Source organism: Centrocercus urophasianus, unplaced genomic scaffold (assembly GCF_019232065.1).
Source record: "Centrocercus urophasianus isolate 14NV4802_14NV808 unplaced genomic scaffold, USGS_Curo_1.0 seq_44, whole genome shotgun sequence".
Classification (NCBI taxonomy): Eukaryota; Metazoa; Chordata; class Aves; order Galliformes; family Phasianidae; genus Centrocercus; species Centrocercus urophasianus.
In genome coordinates, this window is record NW_024885022.1 from 2,003,644 (window position 1) to 2,028,232 (window position 24,589).

At 37.9% G+C, this 24,589-nt stretch overlaps 1 protein-coding gene across 7 annotated transcripts in view; it reads right to left on the reverse strand.

Moving 5' to 3' along the window:
- SUGCT (succinyl-CoA:glutarate-CoA transferase) overlaps window positions 1-24,589 on the reverse strand; it is a 327,199-nt gene that overhangs the window by 248,790 nt on the left and 53,820 nt on the right. For all 7 annotated transcript variants that reach the window (XM_042834219.1, XM_042834218.1, XM_042834224.1 and 4 more), the window contains exon 9: window positions 17,744-17,839. In XM_042834219.1, coding sequence (XP_042690153.1) covers window positions 17,744-17,839 — 96 coding nt within the window. The remainder of the gene's footprint in view (window positions 1-17,743; window positions 17,840-24,589) is intronic.

Sequence of the window (24,589 nt, forward strand, 5' to 3'; positions counted from 1 at the left end):
AAGTTCTTATCTGTGACTGAGCTGTGGCAACTTTTGAAGGTTGGGGAAAACAATGCTCCAGCAAGTATTTAGCTGTTGAAAATATCTTTTAGAAATGTTAAATTTAATAGCTCTCTAGTGCATGTCTGGGATTTCTTTGTAATCTTCTCGAGTAATGTGTAATATTCTGGCCAAGTTCCAAGCCCGCTCAGTTAGTAGTAGTAGAGAAAAGGAAAGGCTGTAAAGTGAATTTGTTGTCTCTTTTTTTTATTATTATTAGTTTTACAAACTTTAAACGTTAAAGAAACCTTGCTTTACATTAACTTCATCCTGTTGCTGCATTCCAGAAATTTAGTGCAGGTTTGCATGTGCTCCGTATGGATCTTCCCATAGCTGCCTTACCTGGCCTAAGCAAACAGAATGCATGTGCTGACCAGCTGTGAAGAACGAGAGCGGGGAGAGGGGAAACAACAGAGCTTTGGACTCGGAAAGCAGAGGGCTGAATTTCCTGGCTTACCCTGTGGCTCACTTAATGGCTTCAGTCAGGTGACTGAAAGAGGCAAGTAAATTACACAGGAGCAGGCACTGGATGTCAAGCCATACATTACAGCCATGCAATACTCCAATTTCCTCCTCTGATCACTGTAGCCTCAGTTTAAGTGAGCTATGTTCTAGCTGGACAGATTTTCATTTTTGCATCTCCACAAGCTGCATTTACACAAGATGAGAGTATGATGCTGCAAGCCCATATATTCCTCCTCATTTTAGCACGTTTGTATTCTTCATTTTATTGACAAAGTAAACTGAAAGAGCAATACTGGCTTAACAATAAGATTTCCTTTCCTACTCATGAGATGTAAGCGTGATACAGCTCACTGGAGATTGCTGACCATTGAAAAATCAGTGCATTTCGATGAACAACGATGAAGATTCATTTCTTATACTTTCTGAAAAGAGACTTTAATGATGAACACACCACTTTTTAACCTGAATTTGCAGTAAGGTATGTCCTGTAAGTATCTCAAATATTGTAAGTCTCATGTTACAGGATTAAAGGAAAAAAAGAGTGCATTTACTCTTAGTTACTGGCTCACGCATCAGGAAGAATGATGAAAAACAAATTCTTAACTTCTAGCATTCAGATTATCACTTCCAGCATCTCTATTTTCTTCTATACATTTTCCCCTATTTTCATATTCATAAAGGATGCACAGAGAAAAGAAATTGCTGCAGTACAAACTGCTGTTGAGCAGGAAATCTAGGTCCAAATGGAATACAGACTTGCTTGCCTACTGCTCTTTTTCTGGTTATTTGTTTGAAGGGCACAGTTCTAACCTGGTATTTTAAGTCCTGTCACATGCACTGGCAATATTATAATCTCAGATTTGATGCTTCCCAGCTATAGCAGATTTTTAAATCATCAAAATAGAATAGCAGCTGTATGCAAGATGGGTTCATCTCTTCCCCTACTCTCTCCTCCTTCAAATATTCTTTTATAAAAAAAATGTGCTAATCCTCAACAGCAAAAAGCAGTACTATATTAATTCACATGTGGCAATCACAACGTCTTCTCTGCCTGAACTGGAACTGCCATCATACCATTACTCAATCTCCAACCACTGCCAGTTCCACTGTAGCCACTTTCATAATGGTTCCAGAGACGCTCAGTCTGCGGTATTCCTAATTCTCATTACAAATATTTTACATATAGGCTTTAAGACATTTTTGAAGTATGGCATCAGAATTACAACTACAATGAATTTAAATACCATTTTAAATATAACAGATAAGATGTTTGTCTCTAAGGGCCTTTGGACATGCTAAAACGCCTGCTTCTTTGCTAGAAAGTGGAGTTCAGAGCTTGGAAGCAGGGCTATCAGAAGTACTTTTGGGGTAGGCATGTCAAGGAAAACATCTCTTGGTGGAATTACAGCAGATGGTAAAGTGAATGCTCACAGTATGCCAAGCCACATACTAAAAATGAGATAGCCCAAAAATTATAAGGTTGGCTTAAAAGCCATGAGCTGTTTTACAAAAGAAACCATTTATATTTTTCTCTAGCTGGGTTTTGAAGCTTTAGGGAGACACTGCCTCCTCTTTCTGATGAGATGATACATTGCTATGAGTTTGGTGAGTCTGATACAAATTACTGAAAAATACAAAACACCAATTACATCCGGACAGTTACATTTCACTACATCAAGAACAGCATCTTGACTCCCTTAAGGAGCTGAAATCAAAGATGCAAAAACCAATTAACTGAGTAAGTTTTTTACTAAAATGGTGAGCAGACAAACACAACCCTCAGCCTGCTGCTGAATCAACTCGGGTGACTGTGATGGAGTCAACTGTTTTCCTACTTTTTACAACAAAGCAATTTTTGGAACTCATGTGGAAAAAGTAAGGAAAACAACCAGCAAAATGGACACAAAACACGTGAATTTTGATGCATCTCATGATTATCATTCTGCCTTTCTCAGGATTTTCAGGTCGTGGTACGCCAATTTAATGCCAAGCAATGATGTGATCTGTACATCTGTTAATGCTCAGACATCAAAACCTCATTTCCATAATGTCATCAAGTACATCCAACCCATGGCCCACGGGCTGCACGCAGCCCAGCACAGCTTGCAGTGTGGCCCACCCCTGACCCACGATTCAATGGCAGTGGCTCTGCTCTGCAGAGCAGCTCCAGGCACGCTGCCATTGCTCACCAACAACCAGACCGTCAGTACGCTATGAGCGCTGTGTCGACCCAAACCAGGGCACGGGGAGGGCAATGCTTTGCAGTGCTGACTCAAGTGATGGCAAATAATTGTACGCGTTTCAATATACTGGCTAAACACGTGGCTCTGAACAACTAAGACTATGCAGCCGTGCCTTCTGTTTTGATAAAGGAAGTTGAAAATAGAATCATAGAATCCTTAGAGTGGGAAGGGACATTTAAAGTCATCTAGTCCAACTCCCTGTAATGAACAGGGACATCCACAACTAGATCAGGTGCCCAGAGCTCCCTCCAGCCTTGGGATAAATGTCTCCAGGGATGGGGCATCCACCACATCCCTGGGCAACCTGTTCCAGTGCCTCACCCTTCCTTATATCCAACCTAAAACACCCTCTTTAAGTTTGAAACCATTTCACCTGACCCTGCCACCACAGGCTCTGCTAAAGCTTAAGAGTCTGTCGCATTCTTTCTTACAGCCCCTCTTTAGGTACTGAGAGGAAAATGTCAGGTCTCCCCGTAGCCTTCTTGTCTCCAGGCTCAACAGCCCAAGCTCTCTCAGCCTGTCCCCATAGGAGAGGCGTTCCGTCCTTGGATCATTTTTTGTGGCCCTCCTCTGGACATGCTCCATCAGGTCCACATCTCTCCTGTACTGAGGGCTCCACATCTGGACTCAGTACTCCAGGTGAGGCCTCATCAGCATAGAGTAGGGGGGCAGGATTAACCTGCTGGCCATGCCGCTTAGGACACAGCCCAGGATACAGTTGCCTTTGTGGGCTACAAGGGCACATTCTGGCTCACGCCCAGTTTACCATCCACCAGTACCTCCAAGTCCTTTTCAGTAGGGCTGTACTCAATCCTTTCATCCTCCAGTTTGTATTGGCAGTGGGGGTTGCCTCAATCCGGGTGCAAGGACTTGCTCTTGGCTTTGATGAACCTCACAAGGTTGTCCTGGGCCCACTGTTCAGCCTAAGGTCTCTTTGGACGGCATCTCATCCCTTGGGCATGTTGACTGCAAAACACACCTTGGGATTTCAAGAAACGCCTTCTGTATTATGTTGGCCCATAACATCAGAGGCAGATGTTGGTGATATGACAGTAGAAGTTGAGCCTTCCAATCAATATTTTGTCATGTTTCCCTCCATGTGACAGATGGCAGCAGAAGCGCAGTCTGATCAAATGGTGGCTGATATTAAAGTGTGTCTAAAGCAAAGGTACACCATTCAACTCCTCCACGTGAAAAAAAAAATCAGAGACCAAATAGTGGATGTGAGGCACAGCGAGGTAACGTGTGGTGTGTTCCAGCAGTGGTGGCAGCGGAGCAGCTTCACTGCTGCAGATTCTTTTTTATGAGCACAGCACGTAGGCTCTTGCACAAAGCACAAAGTTTTATCAAAAGGTCCTACGTGTCCTTGAGATCACAGTTAACAAAAGCCAACTATATCCTAGGCTGTATTAAAAGAAGAGGTGGCCAGTAGGAAAAGAGAGATGATTCTCCTCCTCTACTCAGCTCTTGTGAGGTCCCATCTGCAGCACTGCATCCAGGCTCCCAGCACAAGAAAGACACAGAGCTCTAGGGCCCAGAGGGGGACCAATAAGATGATCAAAGGGCTGGAGCACCTCTCCTATGAAGAAAATCTGTGGGAACTGGGCTTGTTTAGCTTGGAGAAGAGAGTCATAGAATTGCTCTGTTTGGAAAAGATCTTCAAGATCATCAAGTCCAACCACAACCTAACCATACTACTCTAACAACCCACCTCTAAATCACATCCCTGAGCACCACATCCAAATGGTTTTTAAACACATCCAGGGATGGTGACTCAACCACCTCCCTGGGGAGCCTATTCCAGTGCTTAACTGTAAATTAATTCTGTAAAGAATTTTTTCCTGATATCCAATCTAAACTTCCTGGCTTAACTTGAGGCCATTTCTCCTCATCCCAACCAGTGCGATGTGACCAACCCCACTCTCACTGCAATCACCTTTCAAGTACTGGAAGAGAGCAATAATGTCTCTTATTCAGCCTCCTCTTCCCCAGACTAAACAGCCCCAGTTCCTTCAGTCACTAAATTGGAAGGCTCCACGGAGACCTCACTGTGGTCTTCTACCACTTGAAGGGAGCGTATAAACAGGAGGGGGAACAGCTGAAGGTGGACAGTGATAGGACAAGGGCAATGGTTTTAAACTGAGACAGGGGAGGTTTAGGTTGGATATGAGAAGGAAGTTTTTCACCCAGAGGCTGGTGAGGCACTGGAACAGGTTGCCCAAGGAGGCTGTGGATGCCCCATCCCTGCAGGCATTCAAGGCCAGGCTGGATGTGGCTCTGGGCAGCCTGGGCTGCTGGTTTGCAACCCTGCACAAAGCAGGGGGTTGGAACAGGATAAGCACTGTGCTCCTTTCCAACCCAGGCCATTCTATGATTCTACGACTATGAATTTGACTTGAATGATGAATTAAGCCTTGTGAAGATGATCAGTTCAGTAGACAATATCATCTGAAAGTGTTTCCCTCTTGATTCCTGTGAACATTCACCATCCACAAGCAGAGATTCTCTTTGCCAACAGGCCCTGTCTCGTGTTTATAATAAGTACTGTGTTGCTGCTTATCATCTGTATTAAAATAATGTGCACTAGATCTATTATGCATTACCGAAAAATATACTCAATCAATTCATTAGCAAATGAAGGAAAAAAGAGCAGAAACATGGCAGCATACAAACAAGATTTGTGCTAGATTATTAAAATACTACATTTGTGCATATATCTATTTTGTAGCCCAGTGTTTTCTAAAGTCACAGCTGCTGAGATTTCTTTTAGAAACCTCGCAGAGAAATGTGAGGAAACTGCATAGTAGCAGTTTCCTTACTGAACCTGGAGACCTTGGAGAAAGAAGCGATAAACCAGAGCTAAGAAATGTGCAAACATCAAGGGAATGTAAACAATATATATGTATATATATAAAATCATAAAATCACAGAATTCTATATCAAGCAAATTATACGCCGTGTTTGCCTAACAGAAGAAACATAAGTGCATCCCTCAAAACAAGCAGAGGATGGGCAGTACAAAGGCATTGACTTAGATGTCTTTCTTTGTTCTACAAATTACAGTGCAGGGCATTATCAATTTAAATAAGGCCATACGAGAAACAATGTGATCAACTGTTTGAATATAACCCAAGGGAGCTATGAATGTAAGACTACTGTCAAGTGTTTATAAGTCACCCAATATTCTCAGTAATAATCCAGATATTGAGAAAATAAGTTTATCAAATTTGGGGTCGACAAAACTAGAAGGAATTGCAAGTACTGGAAAGGAAACTGAAAATATTTGCAGCTATTTGGAAGATGAAACCTGAAAACAAGATTGGCAGAAATCAACAAGGAAAAACAATTTGAAAGTTCTAGAATTAGGCATGAATAATTCATTTGACCAATAGAGAAGAAAAGGATCAGATCAAGAAGTCACATTTCAGAAACAGAACATGAATTACACAGCCCCCTTTGAAACAGGAGAATGACATTAAGCTGGTATTTCAGAACACAAGCAGAACCACAAGGTTAACAAAATAATCTTTCTTTGTACTTCGTGATAAAGCTGCAATAATGCACTGAGTTTGGTTCTAGCTGCTGCAGAAGTGATGTGTTCTGAAGGGAAAACACAGAGAAAAGCAAAGAATTCTGGAAAGCAAAATCTCAGGGGAAAGAATTAACAAACTGGGAATATTTGGCCTAAAGAAACTAGAAACAAGGATATAGAAGACAACTGAAAAAAGGAATGAATCTAGCTTCTCTGATTAAAAACCTTTTCTTCATGTCTGATCTTTCTCTTCCTTGATGTGATTTTCTTGCCTTGTATGCCATGGACATAATGAACAGCAAAACTGCCTGTGGTGTTCTGATGTCAAGTATCTGTGGACAATAATAGTGTTCATGATGATCTTACATGGAGAAGGGGTAGCCCCATCCATGGCTGTCTTTCTGTGACCGTTTCTTGCTTTAAGAATTAATGCCAGCTCATACTTTTACGTGACACTGTTCAGTGATCTGCAAACAGACCCTGAAAGACAGCAAAAAAATCTCTTTTGAGGAGCTTACTATTTAATTACAGGAGAAAAGGAGAAGGAAGAGGAAAACTCTTCTACAGGTGGGAAGTGAAGCACACAAATGTGACCTATTCATATCAAGTCTCAAAGCACAGACAAATGTGATGGGAACAGCAGTAGAAACTTGGTAGGTGACCACATATGCAGTGCCTTGCTGCAACCTGGATTGGTGATTTCAATAAGCCTCGTATTAAAAGTGGGTCATAACACTGACCCAAACAGCAGTATCCAACCACATGAAGGTGTTAGAAACATCCAAAGCATGATGCAAGAAAGCGTAGAGCTGCATTCTGAACACTGATCACAAAATCATCTGTGTTTCCATTTGAAATCTCAGGAAAAACTTACATGATGAATGTTTGATGAAGCTCACACAAGCTGGACAGGAAACAACTACAAAAAACAGTGATACTCTCAGATGCTTTCAGCTCCTGCTACATGAGAAAAGAAACGATGCAGCCGTTTACTTCTCATCATTATTATCTAAAACTGCTAGGCGACAGGGAAAAGAAAAAATACATGAGAATCTGTGAAAAGTTTGAAAAGACAAAGCAACTGTGCAAAAGTGCTGTTACTAATAACGCTCTCTGAAATGAACTGACCAGATTCTTCATACACAAACCCTTCCTGCCCAGAGATCTCCTCTTCTTTCATTATTCTGATTGTTACGGGATCTTAATTTCTAGTTCTCATTTAGCCTGCAACTTCGCTAAACTGCTGAATGTAAGCTAGCTACTTAAAAACAAATAAATCAAATAAGTAATATTGTAGAAACTACTTCAACACATGCACTCTTACATTTAAAACCCCCAAATAAAATCTGTAAGCATGTATGCAGAGAGGAAAAAAATGATTATTTGCGGTTTTGTGGAAGTACTAAAATAAAGTTTGGAGACCATTGTTTTAAGCCTCATGCTAAATTAAAATGCAACCTCTGCTCCGCTAAGCTAAGCTAATTACTTGCGTGTACTACAAAAGTCTTGGTTGCATTTTGAGCTATTATCCATGGTCAAAAGCCTCTAGCCGCTATCTTAACCCCACATTCCAAGGATAAATTTAACAAGGTCAAAAGAATCTTTGTTTAGAAGAGACGTTATCATACATTGGTGGCATGAAGAGATTTCAGAATTTATAATATCTTATATTCTTTGTCTTTAAGCTAGGCTTTAAATAGATTACAGACTCAGCAAAGGCTCCTTTAGTTGAAGTCACACAACTTGCTATTTGTATATATTTTGGCCACTTCATGCGACAATGGATTGTTCTGATGAAAACCACAAATATTAACTTTCTGCGTACCAGCTGAAGCGCAAATTAAAGGTTAACCTTGTGTCTGTTTCTACATTTTTATCTAGCAAAGAATAGCCTTTTGACTAAGATAATTTAACTTCTACTTTTGACCTCGATAGCTTTCTGAAATATAAAATCATACAAGTCGGGTCTTCCATACCTTTGCTGACAACTTATTTGGAATGAGAGTTCACCACCAGGTAGCCCTTCAGAAAAGATAGATAACTAGTATGTAAAACTAATGGGTGGAAGTTTGTAAAGCTCACTAAACCCAGTAAGAGCTTTCCAAAAACAAAAAAAAAAAACACACAAACTTAGAAGTTTGCTCTAGACAATATGGTGATGAACTGCAGCAATACACCATTAGCAAGAAAGTAAAAAGGTGTTTCCTGAATCTAGAACACATTCTATTTCTTTCCTTCTTCTTAGTAAGCGTGGAGAACCAACTGCTTAGCAAGAACACAGAACCTACTTCAAGGCTTCCAATGAAGAGAAACTGGGACATATACCATCAAAAGATGGCAGCAGAAATGCTAAGTCATGGTTTGAAACAGTGATTAAACACCTGGTGGGAAGGCAGGGACCAGCCCAGGGGAGCTCAGATGCATGCAATGTACTTGAGGGACCAGAAGGGATGAAGCCAGGATCCACACACTCCCACATCACATTTATGGGTTGGCAGTGGAGATAAGGGCATCTTGCTGAAGATCCCTCCCTACTTGAGGTCTTTCCAAGGTGAGCAGGTTTTTTCCTTTGTTTCTACATCCACAGCTGCCTCATTTGTACTTATCCTCACATGCTGCAGCCTAGGACTTTGCTACCCCGCTATTATTGCTATGCTTTCCATTGCATTTTAGCACTACACAGATATAACTCAACAAAGGTGAGGGTTTAGGTTAGATAACATGCTGAGATCTCCTTGGGGGTATAGGTACAGGATTGATTACTCTAGAATAATTCACACAACAAGAGAAAATTCCAGTCAGCGAATACTGTGTATTAATTGATTGTTAAGAAGTATGGTTTTATCAAAAAACAGCTACTTTACTCTTACCTTTGCCCTTATTACTCGCAATATAAGTGAATTAAAGTCTTGTAGAAAAAAAATTCTGTTTCTCTTAAGCAGTAAACTATTTTAGTATTAGTAGGGGCTTACTAAAAGACAAAGCTTCAGATTACAAATCCCTACTTTTTACCATCAAGGCTTATTAGGAAGAGTTCACTTAAATAAAAATAAAAAAAAAAAACTGCTATGGCATCATGCAACGTTATATTTGAATATGGCAAAAGGCAGAAGAAACCACAGTAAAAAGGACTGTAATTTGAAACTCATTTTCATACGTAGATTTAGCACTGAAAAACTTCAGTGGTTTTTACTTTTCTAAGACAACAGGACTTAAACTTCTCACTACTTTTGAAGATAGAATAGAAGCTATCAAGTCATTTGACTCTTTCAAAAAGTTCTTCCTTTCCAGTTAAGTTCCCAGAAGCTGCTTACACTGGAAAACCATAGCTACTACTGTACTGGGGTCTGTGCATATCATAGCAGTACTGCAGCACTGTTAGAGGAAACAACCACACATAACAAATTCATTAGCATGTATCAGTCCTAAGGAATGAACTTAACCAAATCTTGCATGACTTAGCTCACTGCAGAAAGGGCCATCCTACAAAGCAGCAATCAGGTTCTACCTTAAATCTTCACTCAGTAGTGCTCAGTACTAAGTATACAGAGAGATGTCAAGGAAGCTTCATAAACACAAGTAACTTGCAGACTGACCCATTCTGTGACCCTCCCACAGGACACTGTAATCCCTCCCATCAAATAACATGAGCATAAATACTTTTTTTTTTTTTTTTTTTTTTTTTTTTTTTTTTACACAGCAACACCATCAGTTAAATCAGCTCTGGATGGTCACATTCATGCTAACAAAGCACAGATCTCACGCAGATGCATTAAACACGAGCAGAAATTCAAGTCTCACAATGAGAGAGAGAAGAAAGCAGCAAGAACAAGAATTTTTGTAAGGAAGTGGATGTATGTGAAAGTATTTTGCGTTCTTGAGGACAATATGCAGAAGTGAGACAAATCCTAATGCAGTTATGTTTCTGACAGCAGATGGTTCTCTTGGCTGAGCAGTAGTGAAGGTTCTTAATCAGGCCTAGAAGTACAGCAAGCCTTCACACTGCTGAAAGAGAAGCATTACTCCATTACAAGCAAGTTCATAAGCAAGTGTTAATCCCCATGCAACGCAGCATTTATCATTTTTCATACAAGTGCTCATTCCAAGAGGATTATCACTTCCCCATCCTGCCCTCTGGCTGACTATGCAGGGCAGAGAAATTCTTTATTCCATATGGAAGAGGAGAGGGAGGCTGGAGGAAGCGGTGATCTCTGGCTTCCAGTGCTGCTGTAGCTACTCCAATTTGAAAGTGTGAAGAAGCAGAAGCCAATACTCCAGCAGTTCACGTTCAATGAGAGTACAGATGTGGCTTTCCAGAAGCTGTCTAGCAATTAGTGACACGCGCCAGACTAGAGAGATAGCGAGGAGGGAGCTCAACCATGCCTTGCTTACAAACTTACACCTGTACAGATCCCAGCAGCCTACCTGAAGGACTGACTAAATGAACCTCAGATTTGCCTGCCCATGCAATTTTATCTAAGCTTGCTTGAATTGGTTCAGTTTGAAATATCTTAGATACAACATTTTGGTTTTATAGCTAAGATTTGTGAGTATATAAATCTATTTGTGTGTGTGAGTTCATGAGATTCCAGCTGCTTTTCCTAATATATATGCACTCGCTCTTCTAGCAAACTGCACTTTGAGGTGTAAAGAGCACACGAAAGAACAAGCGTAAAATGGACTTTATTAGTCACAGGGAAATTCTGCTTTCCTTAGAGACTCACCATCCTCACCTCTGTGATCTTATATCTCCCTGCAGAACAGTTACAAACCATACACAGCTCACCTTGGTGCTCTTACATGAGAGATGCACGTGAAGACGAGTTCTAGGCTAATAAGTGTCACACCCATCACTGGGCAAAACAATACAAACATTATTTGTAACATCCCAAACTTATACATCAAATCAGTAGCACAGCATATACAAAAACAGCTAATAATGCTGATACTTTGTACCTACCATCCTAAACAGATTCTTAAAAATGTTGCAACAAAAACTAGATTACATGAATGACATCTAGTGGACATCTCTTTTCATAACAATCAACATCTTCCAACCAAAACTGTCACAAGCTTCACATAATAAAAGCAATCATGTGAGGATCAGTGTTTGAGGGCTTTTTACTATTATTCATTTTTGCCTTCATGAAGTTAATGTCATCCTTTGGATATGCTTTAATCTGTGCCGTATCTTAAGACTCAATATCATTCCATAAGTCACCAACCTTCTCAAATTTTTAAGGAAATAGTCTTCAAAAGTTTCTAGGATGGTAGATACTTTGGCAAACTCCTTACCCATTTTAGTCATTTAAAGTGACTTCTTTGTGCATCATTCACCAATACAGGCCAGAAAAAGCAGATTTGTTGTGCTTGCACATTACCTCATACACCAGATCACAGTGTTTCTAGCAACACAAACATCCATTTGTATATTCAGGATGATTATGGCAAGAATCACTGGGAGATGTTGCATATGCAAGTTTGAGTTCTCTTTCTTTCAGACTGTTTAAACATTTCTGCTTTGAGAGGCTGCACTGGGTTTTGCAATGATTGTGAGAAGTGCTTTCAGAACAGCAAAAGTGAAGTTTATTCCTCTACTATTAATCTAAGAAGTAGATTAGATATATTCCCTGAGCTCTTAGATCTTACTTGTTCTTTCCAGACCAGCAACAACATGAAGATCAATCTACAGATCTGGGCTCTGTTACCCTTTTCTTCCTAAAGGTTACAACTTGACATGGATATTCTTAGGTGTAGCATTCAGTAACCCTGCAACATGTTTGGAGGCTAACCATGCTGCTGTAATACAGACTAGATCTCTCACCCCACTGATGGAAGAACATGGAAGAAACAATGAGCACTACAGATAAGAGACAAAATTCCTGTGGCATTTCCCTAGAGGAGATAAAAAAAATGAGATATTAACTACCAGCTATTGTTCCTTAACAATAATCATATTACATGTAATTTGAATTTGAGAATAGTTTCAAGTTACTCATTTAAAAAAAAAAAAAAATTACCTTGCAGGCATTGATTAAAGCAGAAAGCCACAGAATTATTTCCTTCAAGAAAAAAAAAAAATATATATATATTTCATGTTTTTCAATTAAAAATACATTTCATTTCTATCTGAAAATTACCTGTGTAAAGGTAAGAAGCTGTGCTACACAGATACAAGGTGAGTGGTTTTGAAGTGCTGTTTCTGTGACAGGATGGGTATGTATGAACAAAACTGTAAGTACACCTCACATCATACATTGAACATGTCTGAAACTGCCCAAGGCAAACCCACTGATTTCCTTTCCAGACAGCAGCTCTGCCCAAGAGAGGCTTGACAACTCCCTGAAAGACAATCACCAGAAAGATAACTATATAATGTTATTAGTTTTGAATAACTGGAACTCATTCTTCATAAATGTTTCCTACGTGACGTCTCACAGATGATTTCTATACTTTTCCATTGACTAAAATGGTAAGGAAACAAACTCTACTCTAAAACCTCCTAACATCCAAATGGCCCTCATCATGGACAGTGAAACTAAAACACTTACATATTCAGTTTTGCTTTCTTATTTTGTAAGACCTCGGATGACAAAGGATTCTATAGCTTTCTCTTCCTGGAAGATTAAAAAAAAAGAAAGAAGCCATTCCAAAAATATACGTATATATCCAGGTATAAGTCAAAACTTATCTTGAGGATAACCAAACTGTTCTTTGGAAACAGACTCCATACAGTGGAGAAAGCACGCTTTCCTGCTTGAGAACACAAAGTTTCTATTCAGTCAATCTGAATACATTTAATTTTCATGACAAATAGGCAGTACTTTCAGGAATGACATTTCATTACTCATCACAACAATACAGGACAAGGGGCCCCCAAGGCAGGTTAAAAAGTCCAACAAATACTAAGTAGATGAGGTTCAGACAGCAAGAAGGGTCATCTTTATTTCCTGAACTTAGAACTCCCCCCAGAAATCTGTATTTCATATCTTCCCTCTGGAGAAGTTCCACCTTATCAAGCCACTGCAAACAAGAAAGATTTTCTTCCAATAAATAAATCTAAATTGATTTTAAGAGAAGAGTTTCACACACAAAACAGAAGCTTAAAAATAATTCAGGTTCTAACCTTAGCTGAGTTTAATTCCAAGGCATGTTAATTGCAGAGGTATCCAAATAAAAACAAATCAAGGCAGAAAGGAAAGTGACTACACTTCTAGGATCTTGTGTAGAATAAGCAGCATAACATTTCTGAATGACTAAAATTATTTTGCTGCTCTATCCACTACATACATATCCACACTCATGAAAAGCACCTCCACCAGATCAGCTGGGCAGATAATAATCTATTGCATTTTTTCTTGTGATGAGACATAAAGGACAAGGGATGTTTACTATAAGAATCTCAAACACTGTAAGATTCCACAATGAAAGAATGAGATGCAGGACTATAAAAATGATGCCAAGATATTTACATAACGTGACTACACTCCTCTTCCCACCACTTTCATGCCTTTTACTTCATTGGGAACTTATATTTTGGTTTTCATCACATATTTAAACTGAAAGGCTTTTGACAAAGGAACTATTTCCTCACATGAAGGAGATCTTACAGCTAGCACAACAAAGGGCTGATCCTTAGAAAATCTCAGTGATGTTTAGATATAAATCCACTCATGTTAGGTGTGATTAGTTATGGCACTGCACAGACAAAGGAAAGATAACCGACTAAAACAATCATTTGTTTCCTGTCTTGTGATTTCACTTTCTATGCAGAAGGTTGTGCCCTCTGCACACTCTGAAAATGCAAAGGATATTTGAGAAGCTCTCATGAATGCTAAGAAAAAGCTTGGAAGAGTAATAAAATCATATTTACAGGAGAGAATTTTTGGCTAGGTGGAGATTTGTAAGAGCTTGGTCTCATAGTTTTCAAAGCAACTTTTATCATTATGGCCCAAGAGCAAGCAGTCCATGCTGTTACCTAGAAGTCTGCATGCCAAAGTGCTATCCAGGTGGCTGATGGAAGGGCAACAAGCTACCTGTAAACACACTGTTATGAAAGATTCTCTGAGGAGAATTTATCTATTCCCACAGTTCCAACTGGAAAACAAATAAGTGAGCGTACAGATCTCAGTCACATTACAGGTAAGATAGTTCATTGGTGAAACCATGAGAATGAGGAAAGACCTTGTCACCCCAAATGAAAGACAGTAACACAACTTTACTTCTCTGCACATTTATGTAAACCGGATGCTTTTAAGCTCCTGATTTCCTTTGGATAATCACGGTGCAGCTGTAGCTAAACAACCTGTCTCATTACAGAAACTTGTTTAAAAAATGTACTAATTACATTTAAGATAGAGACCAGAACTCAAGGTTTGTGTTTTAACATTTGAAGCTAAGCAAACTGGAATCTAGTTAAGCTCAAGATATTGTTCCTCTTCAGAGGATCAAAGCGGTGGCCTACTGAAGCAAGATATGCTCAAAGCACATGGTTTCTTATGAAGGGTTCAGCATTGTAAAAATTAGTTTCTTCTGTAAATTAGAATCCAGATTTCTTTGCCATTGTGGCACATTGCAAAGTTTGCTTCTATTGAAAACCTTTGCAAACTGATTGGCAAGCTTCCATGCAGACAGCTTTACACGCACCATGAAAGACATCGTGCACTGAGAAGTTCACATTTCTTTTCTGTGAGTTCTGGTGATGAGCAAGCAGAAATGAAAACTTCAGCATCTCACATGGTTAAAGGAGAACACTATCAGAAAATGAGAAAAATTTTTAAAAGAGTACGAAAACCCTTCTCCAAACTCCACACCTCTTTGGTTAAGGACCAGATTTTCAAAGGAGCTGCACATCCTGGTAATTTCAGGAAAGAGAAAACCTAGCAGAAAACCTAGTTTTAAATACAAAAAGAAAGGTCAGTCAAGGGTTAACAAGGGTTCAGGAAAAAAATTATGCCACTAGTGTAACCATGAAGAAGTAATGAGGGAATTGGTGAAGTTAAAAATCTAAATACACACACAAAGCTGAATTTGGCCGTGTATCAGAACAGAAAATGAAGCCATTTGCAAAGATACTCCTGCCAAACTTACGAAATTAGAACTCAGTGAACGATATATGCTGAATGCTATTGTAATTTTTTGAGTTTTTGAACAGAGCACTAGATCAATTACCACAACAATTAAAAAAACAATTAAGTATTAATTACATATATTTTAAAATATTTTTTGTGGGTTTTTTTTTTTTAGATTTTGTCTTTTCAGATTTTTTAGATTTAGATGTGACTCTGACCAGGCTTCTGTCACAAAAAGATATCACAAATACCTAGGTTTTGCCTTAATGTCTACAAAAGTATATTCCATGATAACCCATACTTCCACAATTTATCATGGTCTGATGTTTTTTTTTTTCAGCAGGATTTCAGGCTCTGCTTCACTTCAAAGTTATAATTCACTACCAACATGCAAATACAATCTACAGCAAATGATAATAAATTAAGATTGAGACCATAGGAAGAAATAACATTTTGCTACCACAAATTTGTTCCAAGTTATATGCAAGTTCAGTTTCCTGAAATGTCATTTTTATTATTTGAATAAGTTATTCACTTGGCCAAAATACCCTGAAACAAACATTAATAAAAACAAGCATTGTTATAGTCACATATTAATTCAGTAAGCAAAAGACAATAAATTCAATAACTATGACAGGGGGTGACTGTCAAGTTTCAGAGTTTTGTTCTATAACTATATGGTAAACAAGCTATGGAAGCACCTATCAGTGCAACACGATCACAACAGTGAAGGTTAGTTTCAATTTCCTAAAATTTAACTTAACTATCAAAGTAAAGTGAGAAAGAAACTGTAGAAAGCACAATAAATTTAAAGTCACCATCAAAATCATAGCCATGCTAGCTCATAGAAAGTTGAGACAAGCCACAAAAGAAAAATGGCAAAAAGTACTAAAAGGATCCAAGCTTCATTTATTCAACCAAACGCAGTACGGTGAAGACAAAATGTTTTGTTTAGTCAGGTTTTTGGTTTTGCTTATACAAACTTCAGACACTTCAGGTCTGTTTTGTACTTTCAACATACCAAAGTTCAAAAAGGGTAACACCAAAAGGTCACATTACAAAAAATGTGGAACAACTTGTGTAGTGGATGCTTGGTAAGGCTGGGTCACGTTGCATTACACAGCATGCAGAGCTAGTCTAAAAAATATGGACATCCTGCTGTGCTCACCAGAGTAACAGTAGTACACAGAGATAAAAAACACTCAAGGATCAAAATCAGCATTGCAGAAACAGCCACGTCATCTCAACATCTCTCAGAGACAATCTGTAATCTACTCTAGCTGGTCCAAAAATTGCTATTCTATTGACTAGGCAGGGACATGCACAAAAAAAAGAAAAAAGTCTCCTGGTTCAAGTAGGCAAAGTCTTTACAAAAAGAACTGATTAGCATTTTATACCTGAGAAGGCCTGCCCCTGATGTTTGCATGGAGTTCCTCTCATTTTCTACCAAGAAAAATACTGAGTGGTGTTTGGATGTCAGTTTTCCCAGACAAATGCTGGAACTATCCTTATCAAGATTTAAAGGGGTCTAGCCAGAAATGAAAAAAATCCAGACTGCCTAGCTGGATGCAAACATGAGTTTTGATAACAAATGCCAAAAACTATGAAAAAAAAAAAAGAATAGACTGATTAAGTATATATGCCCAGATCTCCCTAAGCTAGTACAATCTTCATCAAGACAACCAAACGATTAGCTAGAAAAGAACAAAGTTTTGTTTACTTGAAGAGTTTCCCATACAAGCCAGAACATAAAGCTTGCAGCAAATTTTTTTCCTCTGCTTGTTTATATGATGAAGGTCATGTTATTTTAAGGAATTTCAGCCTTTCATTAGATGTAGCAGGCTATGAACTCTATTGTGGAGATTGGAGGTCTGGTTAATTTTTTTTCTAACCTGCTGTCTGAATGAGCAGTAGTGATTTGCAGGAAACTCAGTGGAAAATGTCTAATGTACAATAACTCCCTGACTTCCATAGCCACTTTCCAAGATTGTTTTTGGAAACTCACAAGGTAAAAATAAGTCAGAGACAAAAAAAAAAAAAAAAAAAAAAATCAGTTTGTGACTGGTATGAAAGTCAGATCATCCTTAAAATGAAAAAGAAAACCTGCTTTCTCTGTCAGATGAAAAAAAAAAAATCTAGGCACCGTGCTAGCTTTAAGGTCATCCAATTTCATTAAACCCTTTTGATCTATTTCAGTGTTCTGTTACTAATCTACTGCTGACGAAGAAATATGCAAAATGCTCAAACTACAATGAACAACAGAACCTTGTCCTACCTAGACTCAGATACATTACAGAATACAGCAGGTCATGGGAAAAGTCAGTCAGTTCTCAATCTCATAATACATAAAGTGATGAATTTCAAAAACAGAATAAACCTCATGCTTTGTTTACCTGGTATGGAACAATACTGCCATGCGCTGTACCCCAGCGTTTAGCATCAATTTTGCAGTTAAGGTAATTAGCTGCTACATGAGTAAGACATGCAACCTGGAAATAGAAAAAAAAGTGAAGTATTAAAAAAACCTCAAAGTTCACTGGCAACTTCTTTAAGATTTGTGCGTACTTGAATGTCATTTATCTACACAAGGTAAATTATTTTATGTCACAAAAGCATCTTTTACATATCGCATATTATGAATAGCTTGAAAAAGATACGAAAGTGATTGTTTAAGTAGAACTCATACAGTAAAGAAAAAAAAAACAGGTTTCCATAACACTAGTAATGCCACGCAAATCTAGCATTAAACTGCCTTTAGAAATAAGGCAGTATTACCCTAAACACTTTGCAGAATGGTCAACAGGCACAAAGTGTCCTGTCCAAACTTTAAAAGGGAAAAAGAAGCACAACAAATTTGTGAGCTACAACTCCCATTTCCTGAATCTCAGACCCAGGCTTAAATCACAAAGACATTTTCTCAGTCACAAGATCTTTGTTTTCTCCTGCTCTCCTTCAAGTTACAGAAAATATTTCAGAATTCTTCAACCCCCACATATCCTGAAATATGAAGAGGTAGGTCATTTGACACTAGAAGATAAGGAATGAGTTACCGAGTTAATAGTAAGACAGACAAAAAACTGATAGAAGACACTGAAAAATACAGCATGCAAACTTTAGTAACCATAATATCAGGGTAAACATTGCGTAAAGCACGAATATATCCTAGGAAAAGAATGAAACGTTATGATGCAGTACTGCATGAAATCAGTAGTTCTGCCATAGTCACTGTTAGATTCTTCATCACTATTTCTTTGGGAGAACTGCATGGGACTGTATCTGAATCCAAGTAACACATGAAAGCATTAAAATTAGGTTCTCACTAATTCATCAGATGATGCATTTGTTTCGCACTTGAATACTTGGGAAATACTTGTGAAAGTAAGTAAAATTGCTTGCTTTTATGGTAAGCCAACTTCTTTTTTTTCCAAAAAGATTTAATTCTATCTAGAGGAGATGTCTGAAATTTCATACAAAGCTCAGTGTTTACACTATTCTGTCACTACTAATCTACATCAAAATGCAGAGCAATTAAATTAAAGTCCACCAGTAATATGTGCATTATATCAGAATTCCTTTAAAAAATTCATTTTCCTTCCTTCACGTGCTCTGAAAAGGCAGCATGAGTACATCAATTCCACATTTAAAGCAGATATATAATAGTAAGTCAAGTTTATGTTGATTCAGACTGGCAGAAAACCTAGGAAGATGTACAGCAAATGATAATTTAGCTGCTTCTGAAACACTACTAACTAGAAACACAGCACACTACTCCTGAGCACTGTTGGAAAACACTCTGTAGCCATTAAGCTGCAGCTTATTCTATCAGTGTCACTTCATTCAGCTAAAATGTTAAACACTGTCTACTCTAGCCCTAAGTAGAAAAAAAATCTCAGCAATAAAGGAAATGGACCTGTGAAGTATGTAGAAAGGACTTTTCCTTCTCATTTGCAACTTTCCTCGGTAACACAGAATGAAACACTATTATTACAGTTAGATGAGTCACAAAAAAAATTATTAATAACATATATCCTAATCTCATTGTTCCTCTCATTTTTCAATCTGAGGTAACACCACAGTGATATTTTTCTACCACAGCAAATGGTTATGCAACAATGACAAAATTCATACTACATTAATTGCAAGATATTGTTCTTAACTGTGTGCAGCACTACACAACTGCTGTATTACAAATTTCGCCCACGGGTGAGAAGCATCCGCTACAGCAGGCTAAGACACAAGGCATCCTGCCTATTTAGTCTTCCCACTTTTGGATGGAAATGCTAGATAAATCTTAATTGTGAGAAGGACATAGTGAATTGTAACTGTGCAAGTCACAAATCCTACCACATTAATACCAGGTTCAATCAAGTCAAGATGTCACTGCACTTGCTGTCTATGCTGTAGAAATGGAAGTTCCGCAAGAAAAATTCTAACCTTCAAATAATACATATTTGTAACAGCTTTGCAAATTGTTTGAGGTGTATATCATTCTTTTAACAGTGGAAAACAAAGAGGTACACATTTCTCCAAAGCACTTGTACCCAATACAATAGAAAAAAAAGATTTAAAACACAGCATTCACTGGGCACTGGAATTGCACCCTTAAAGGCTTGTTTCAGAAGCAACAGCCAGCAAACACCAGGGAAGTCAGAAGGTTGTCAAAGACTGTGCACGTATAGAACTAAAAGTTGTCTGGAGCAGGTTAAGGCCACAGTCTGAAAAACATCTCCCTTTCAGTCAGTGTGTTCATCTTTTGCATTAATACATGCATCCATGCATCTTGCTAAAATTGTTTACAATTTTTCTTCAGTAAATCATGAAGCAAAAAGGCTTCAAGTTCCTTCCGAATTTCTTCTGAGTTGCATATCTTGTTTACAGTCAAATTACCCAGTCAGAAGGAAGTATTATTTTTATTATCGTCATTATTATACAAATAAACTTCTATTAACCACATCAAAGCAAGTATTTCAGTACTCTGTGTTGTATGCATACACATACTTAGTTGAGTAAACTTCGTGGCATTCTGCCCCATTAGTAATAACTGTCTAATGAATTTAGCAGACTTAGAACACTTGCTGCTATTCCTACAGTCTCATGAACTGTTACAGCAGCCCCAGGAATACTCTGTTTTTCCCTTTCTTTCTTTTCCTGGCTCATTTCACTCCCCTTGATCTCACTGACATCCCCTTATGCTCACCGACATAATGCTATCTACAAGATCTTCCAGCATCAATGCTTTATGTCCTTAATAAGAAACCCAGAACTTATCCAGAAGCAAACTTCTAACTAAAAGCATTATAAATGACAACTCAAAAAACTTCTCTACAGAGATGATATCCCCCGTAGAAATATTGTTAACAAAACCAATATTTCTCCAAACTCCTCTGCATTTCAAGACTCAGAAAAGATCTCGTAGCTTACAGGTAATTTCTGCACAGAATAGCTACAACTTCTCAAACTGGAGATTGATCTGTATTACCTGTTCAGTCATAGACTTTTAAATATAGGTTTAAAACTGTTTTCTCGAATCATCTCTCCCTTCAGTAATAAGAGATCTATAAAAGTAACCTTTGGACTGGCAACATTAAAACATATCTAATACAAATAATACATCTCTTTATTCATTTGCTTGCAGAGGCAGATTACATACATAAATATGTATAACCACATCTCTACAGATAGGCATTTCTCTATTTCACATCAGTAAAAGCAACACTCCTTAAGATTCTTTTCTGCTATTAGTCTTGACAGCCAAATCACACATTTGTTAAACACTTATCTAAACCAGAACAAAAAGAGACCTGCATTAAAGTCTGAAAAGTTATGCTCAAACTATGGCAGAATCAGACAGATGGGAAGCAAGATATCAAGAGCCACAAGGTGAATAGACAAAGAAAAGAGACAGAATTTCAAACGATTTTTTTTCAAGATAGCACATCAAACAATTTATTACAATGAGTTCACTGAATCAGCCCATCATTTATGTGCAAGCTCAACAAGTATAATGAACAACAAAAGACAGTAACTGTAAAGAGGAGAAAAAACACATTTTAATTAAATTTGTTACTTTCTTCACTCTCCAACATTGTGTCTATTTCACTATATACCTAAAGATGGTGATTCTTACTCAAGTTGATGCATATTTTTTCTCATTTTTATTTGCTCTTTCTTAGGGAGGACATGTAAGTTTCCAGGAACTTAGAGAAAGGTGTTTTACAGCAGTAAAGATCATTGTTTTACAATATACTATGAAATTAGTAACCCAAATATTAAAGCTCTGTAAGGAAAAACCATCCTGAAAACTTTCAGTGCCTTATATTGTTGAAAGGCCAATCATCTTCCACAGAAGAGGCCTCAACATTGCCACGAGCTGTCAGTGAGCATTACCTGATACCTGGGCAGATAAGGGACTCCCTCCCAGCCTGAAGTTTAGAGCTCAGCAGGAACTTCAGAACAGCATGAGTGCACCATACGTCTATATGGCAGGCAGACAGCCCTGCTTGCAAGTACACAAAGTCATTGCCAACAAAGAGGAAGGTATTAGGAATTCATCATTAGCATCCCTACATCCGTGCAAAGGAGATCCGACCTTCCTCTGAATTCCACATTTGAATTCCTAACTGTCCTGTATTATTTTCCCTCTCTTTCCATAGCCTGTAGTGCTGCAGTTGCTTTCAATTTGTGCAGAGCAAAAAATTTGCTAATTCCGTAAGTGACTTTGAAGAGGCCTGTGAAAGGAACCTGAAAATGCAAGACTGTGATCATGTAACCTAAGGTTTGCTGTCAAAGAGTCTCCACCCGTTCAAAAAAATGTCTGTGGTCAAACTATGAGCACCAGCACTCTGGGTGAAAACAATTTTCTGTCTGCTTGTGCTGATTCTTTGAATGTGAACATCTATTAACTGATTGTGAGTTACTTCTCCACAAAATGCAACTCCTGGCATGGAAGAACCAGCACATGGAACAATCCCAACCACAACTGCATCAAGAGGAAATCAAACCCATACTGACCAATAGCTACAAGTTTAGAATAGGTCTCACTATGCTATAGAATAGTAGGATCTATTTTAGGGTATTCAACTCAGACACTTAAGTAGGTACCCAAAACTGTGCCAATAATCACATGCAGCTTATGAGACTCACTGATTAAAGATAACCATTTGATAGAACAGCCCTTTTAGAAATGATGGCACGCAGTAAATCACATTCACAGAAATTAAGCATTAGGGAATGCTTAATAAACTAATAACAATAAAAATACTATGAAAACACAAGCAATAAAAAACCAAAGTATTTTAAAACCCTATCTTAGACATGAGACATGAATTTTCAGCAGGAAAAAAGAGATCAAAACAAGCTGAAGTTGACACAGTAGCACACTGAAACACTTCAGTACAAAAAATGTCTAAAAACTAGATTTGCTTTATTGAAAACCTGTCAACTATGTAAATACAGAGATACAGATACATGAGATACAGAAACAAGATGCTTTTGCATAGCAGAGAACTGAGTTCAGTAGAATGCATCAACAGGGAAGAGAAAAAAAAAAAAAAAAAAAATCAATGAATGATCTTTTTAACTAGCTATCTAGAGCTAGAGAAGACCAGAATGAACATTTCTGTGCTTCTCACAGCTACAGCATCCAGCTGAGACCTCTTGATTACAGTTCAATTAGTATTAACAAAAGCAAAGTCTTGATGCAGCTAATAGATATAGGACCTGAAATTTCAAAAAACAATTATTATCAGCACAGTTCCAAGCAGAAGTGGCAAAGAAACTCCTACCTCCTTAGTCCCCACTGCAAACATATATATATAAATATATATATATCACTTAAAAGAATTTTAGTTGAAGCATCAGAAACAAAAGTCTTGATCATATAATCTGATAGCACTGACATGAAAGAGGAAAAAATATTTTTGTAAAGCTGAAGAATTGAGTATGTTTACAAAAGAAAGATCAATTTTCTTAATTAAAGCCACATTTCAATTATCTTTTCCTGAAAAAGTAAGTAAAGTTACCATTTTCAATGGTAAGGTACTAGAAGAACTTATGAGACACTGGAACAGGTTACCTAGTTATGGTTTATGCCCCAAACCCTGGAGACTTCCAAGGCGAGGCTAGTTAAGGCCCCAGGCAACCTGACCTAGGTGCTCCTGTCCATTGCAGGGGAGTTGGACTAGATGGTCTTCATAGGTCCCTTCCAACACATAAGATTCCATGATTAGTTCCTATTTCAGCTTCATAATAACATAGCAACAGTTCTAAGGAATCAGTAACTCAAAAAAAAAAAAAAAAAGACATTACTAAACAACTTTCAATCACTTGTTTGATAGGGGAAGTAGTATATGACCTTCTGTCTCATTTAAATAGTAGGTACGTATTTAAAATTTACAGCTAACTTTTAAGGGAAAATGCAGCCCAAATATTCCACCGAATCTCCTAGAGAATCCCTGTTGGCCTTTATGAACACCACATGTCCTGCACATTGCACACACTGCCATCTTGGGTTCCTTTCAAAAGGCAGTTCCTTAAAACAAGGGTGATTCATCCACTGAATTTCAAGTTTCCACTCCAAAGAATAAAGACATTGAGTTTCTCAGGAGGGAAAAAAAAAACCCATCAACGTATTTTCCCATAACTAGTTACTGGAAACAGATGAATCACTTTAACAGTAACTTTAAAAAACAAATCAATTTTGGGCAATTCCAGGACATAAAAAATTCAGCCAAAACAGTTAAAATTTTGGCAAAGCTGTTAGCAACTGAAACCAGACTCTGATAACAGACATATCAGACAACCTTAACAATAACTGACACTTCTAAAATCATTTTCTCCTTTCCCCACCTTCTGTGAAGGAAGAATATATAATAAATGCATTATCTTCTATGTTTTTATGCCATTATGCTAGGACCATGAAAAATGAAACATACAAAAAGTTTATTTTGCTACATCTTACACACTTTTAAAATACTGTAATACATTTTGTAATATTATTTCTTAGTTGTAGCACTTCCCACTAAGAGCCTATGATTTAACATGAATTATAACTTAAAATACTTAAGGCTTAATTCTATTGGTGCTGGCTGTATTTCATTTTCTGTTTAGAAGCAGCACAAACCAAACTCTTAGTGTGGCTTCTACCCATGCAAAGGACTGCAGCATACTTGCAAAGAGCAAAATAATCCAAGCTTAAAAGCTGTAGCTGAATGTGATGGTTGAGGAAAAAAAAGAGCATA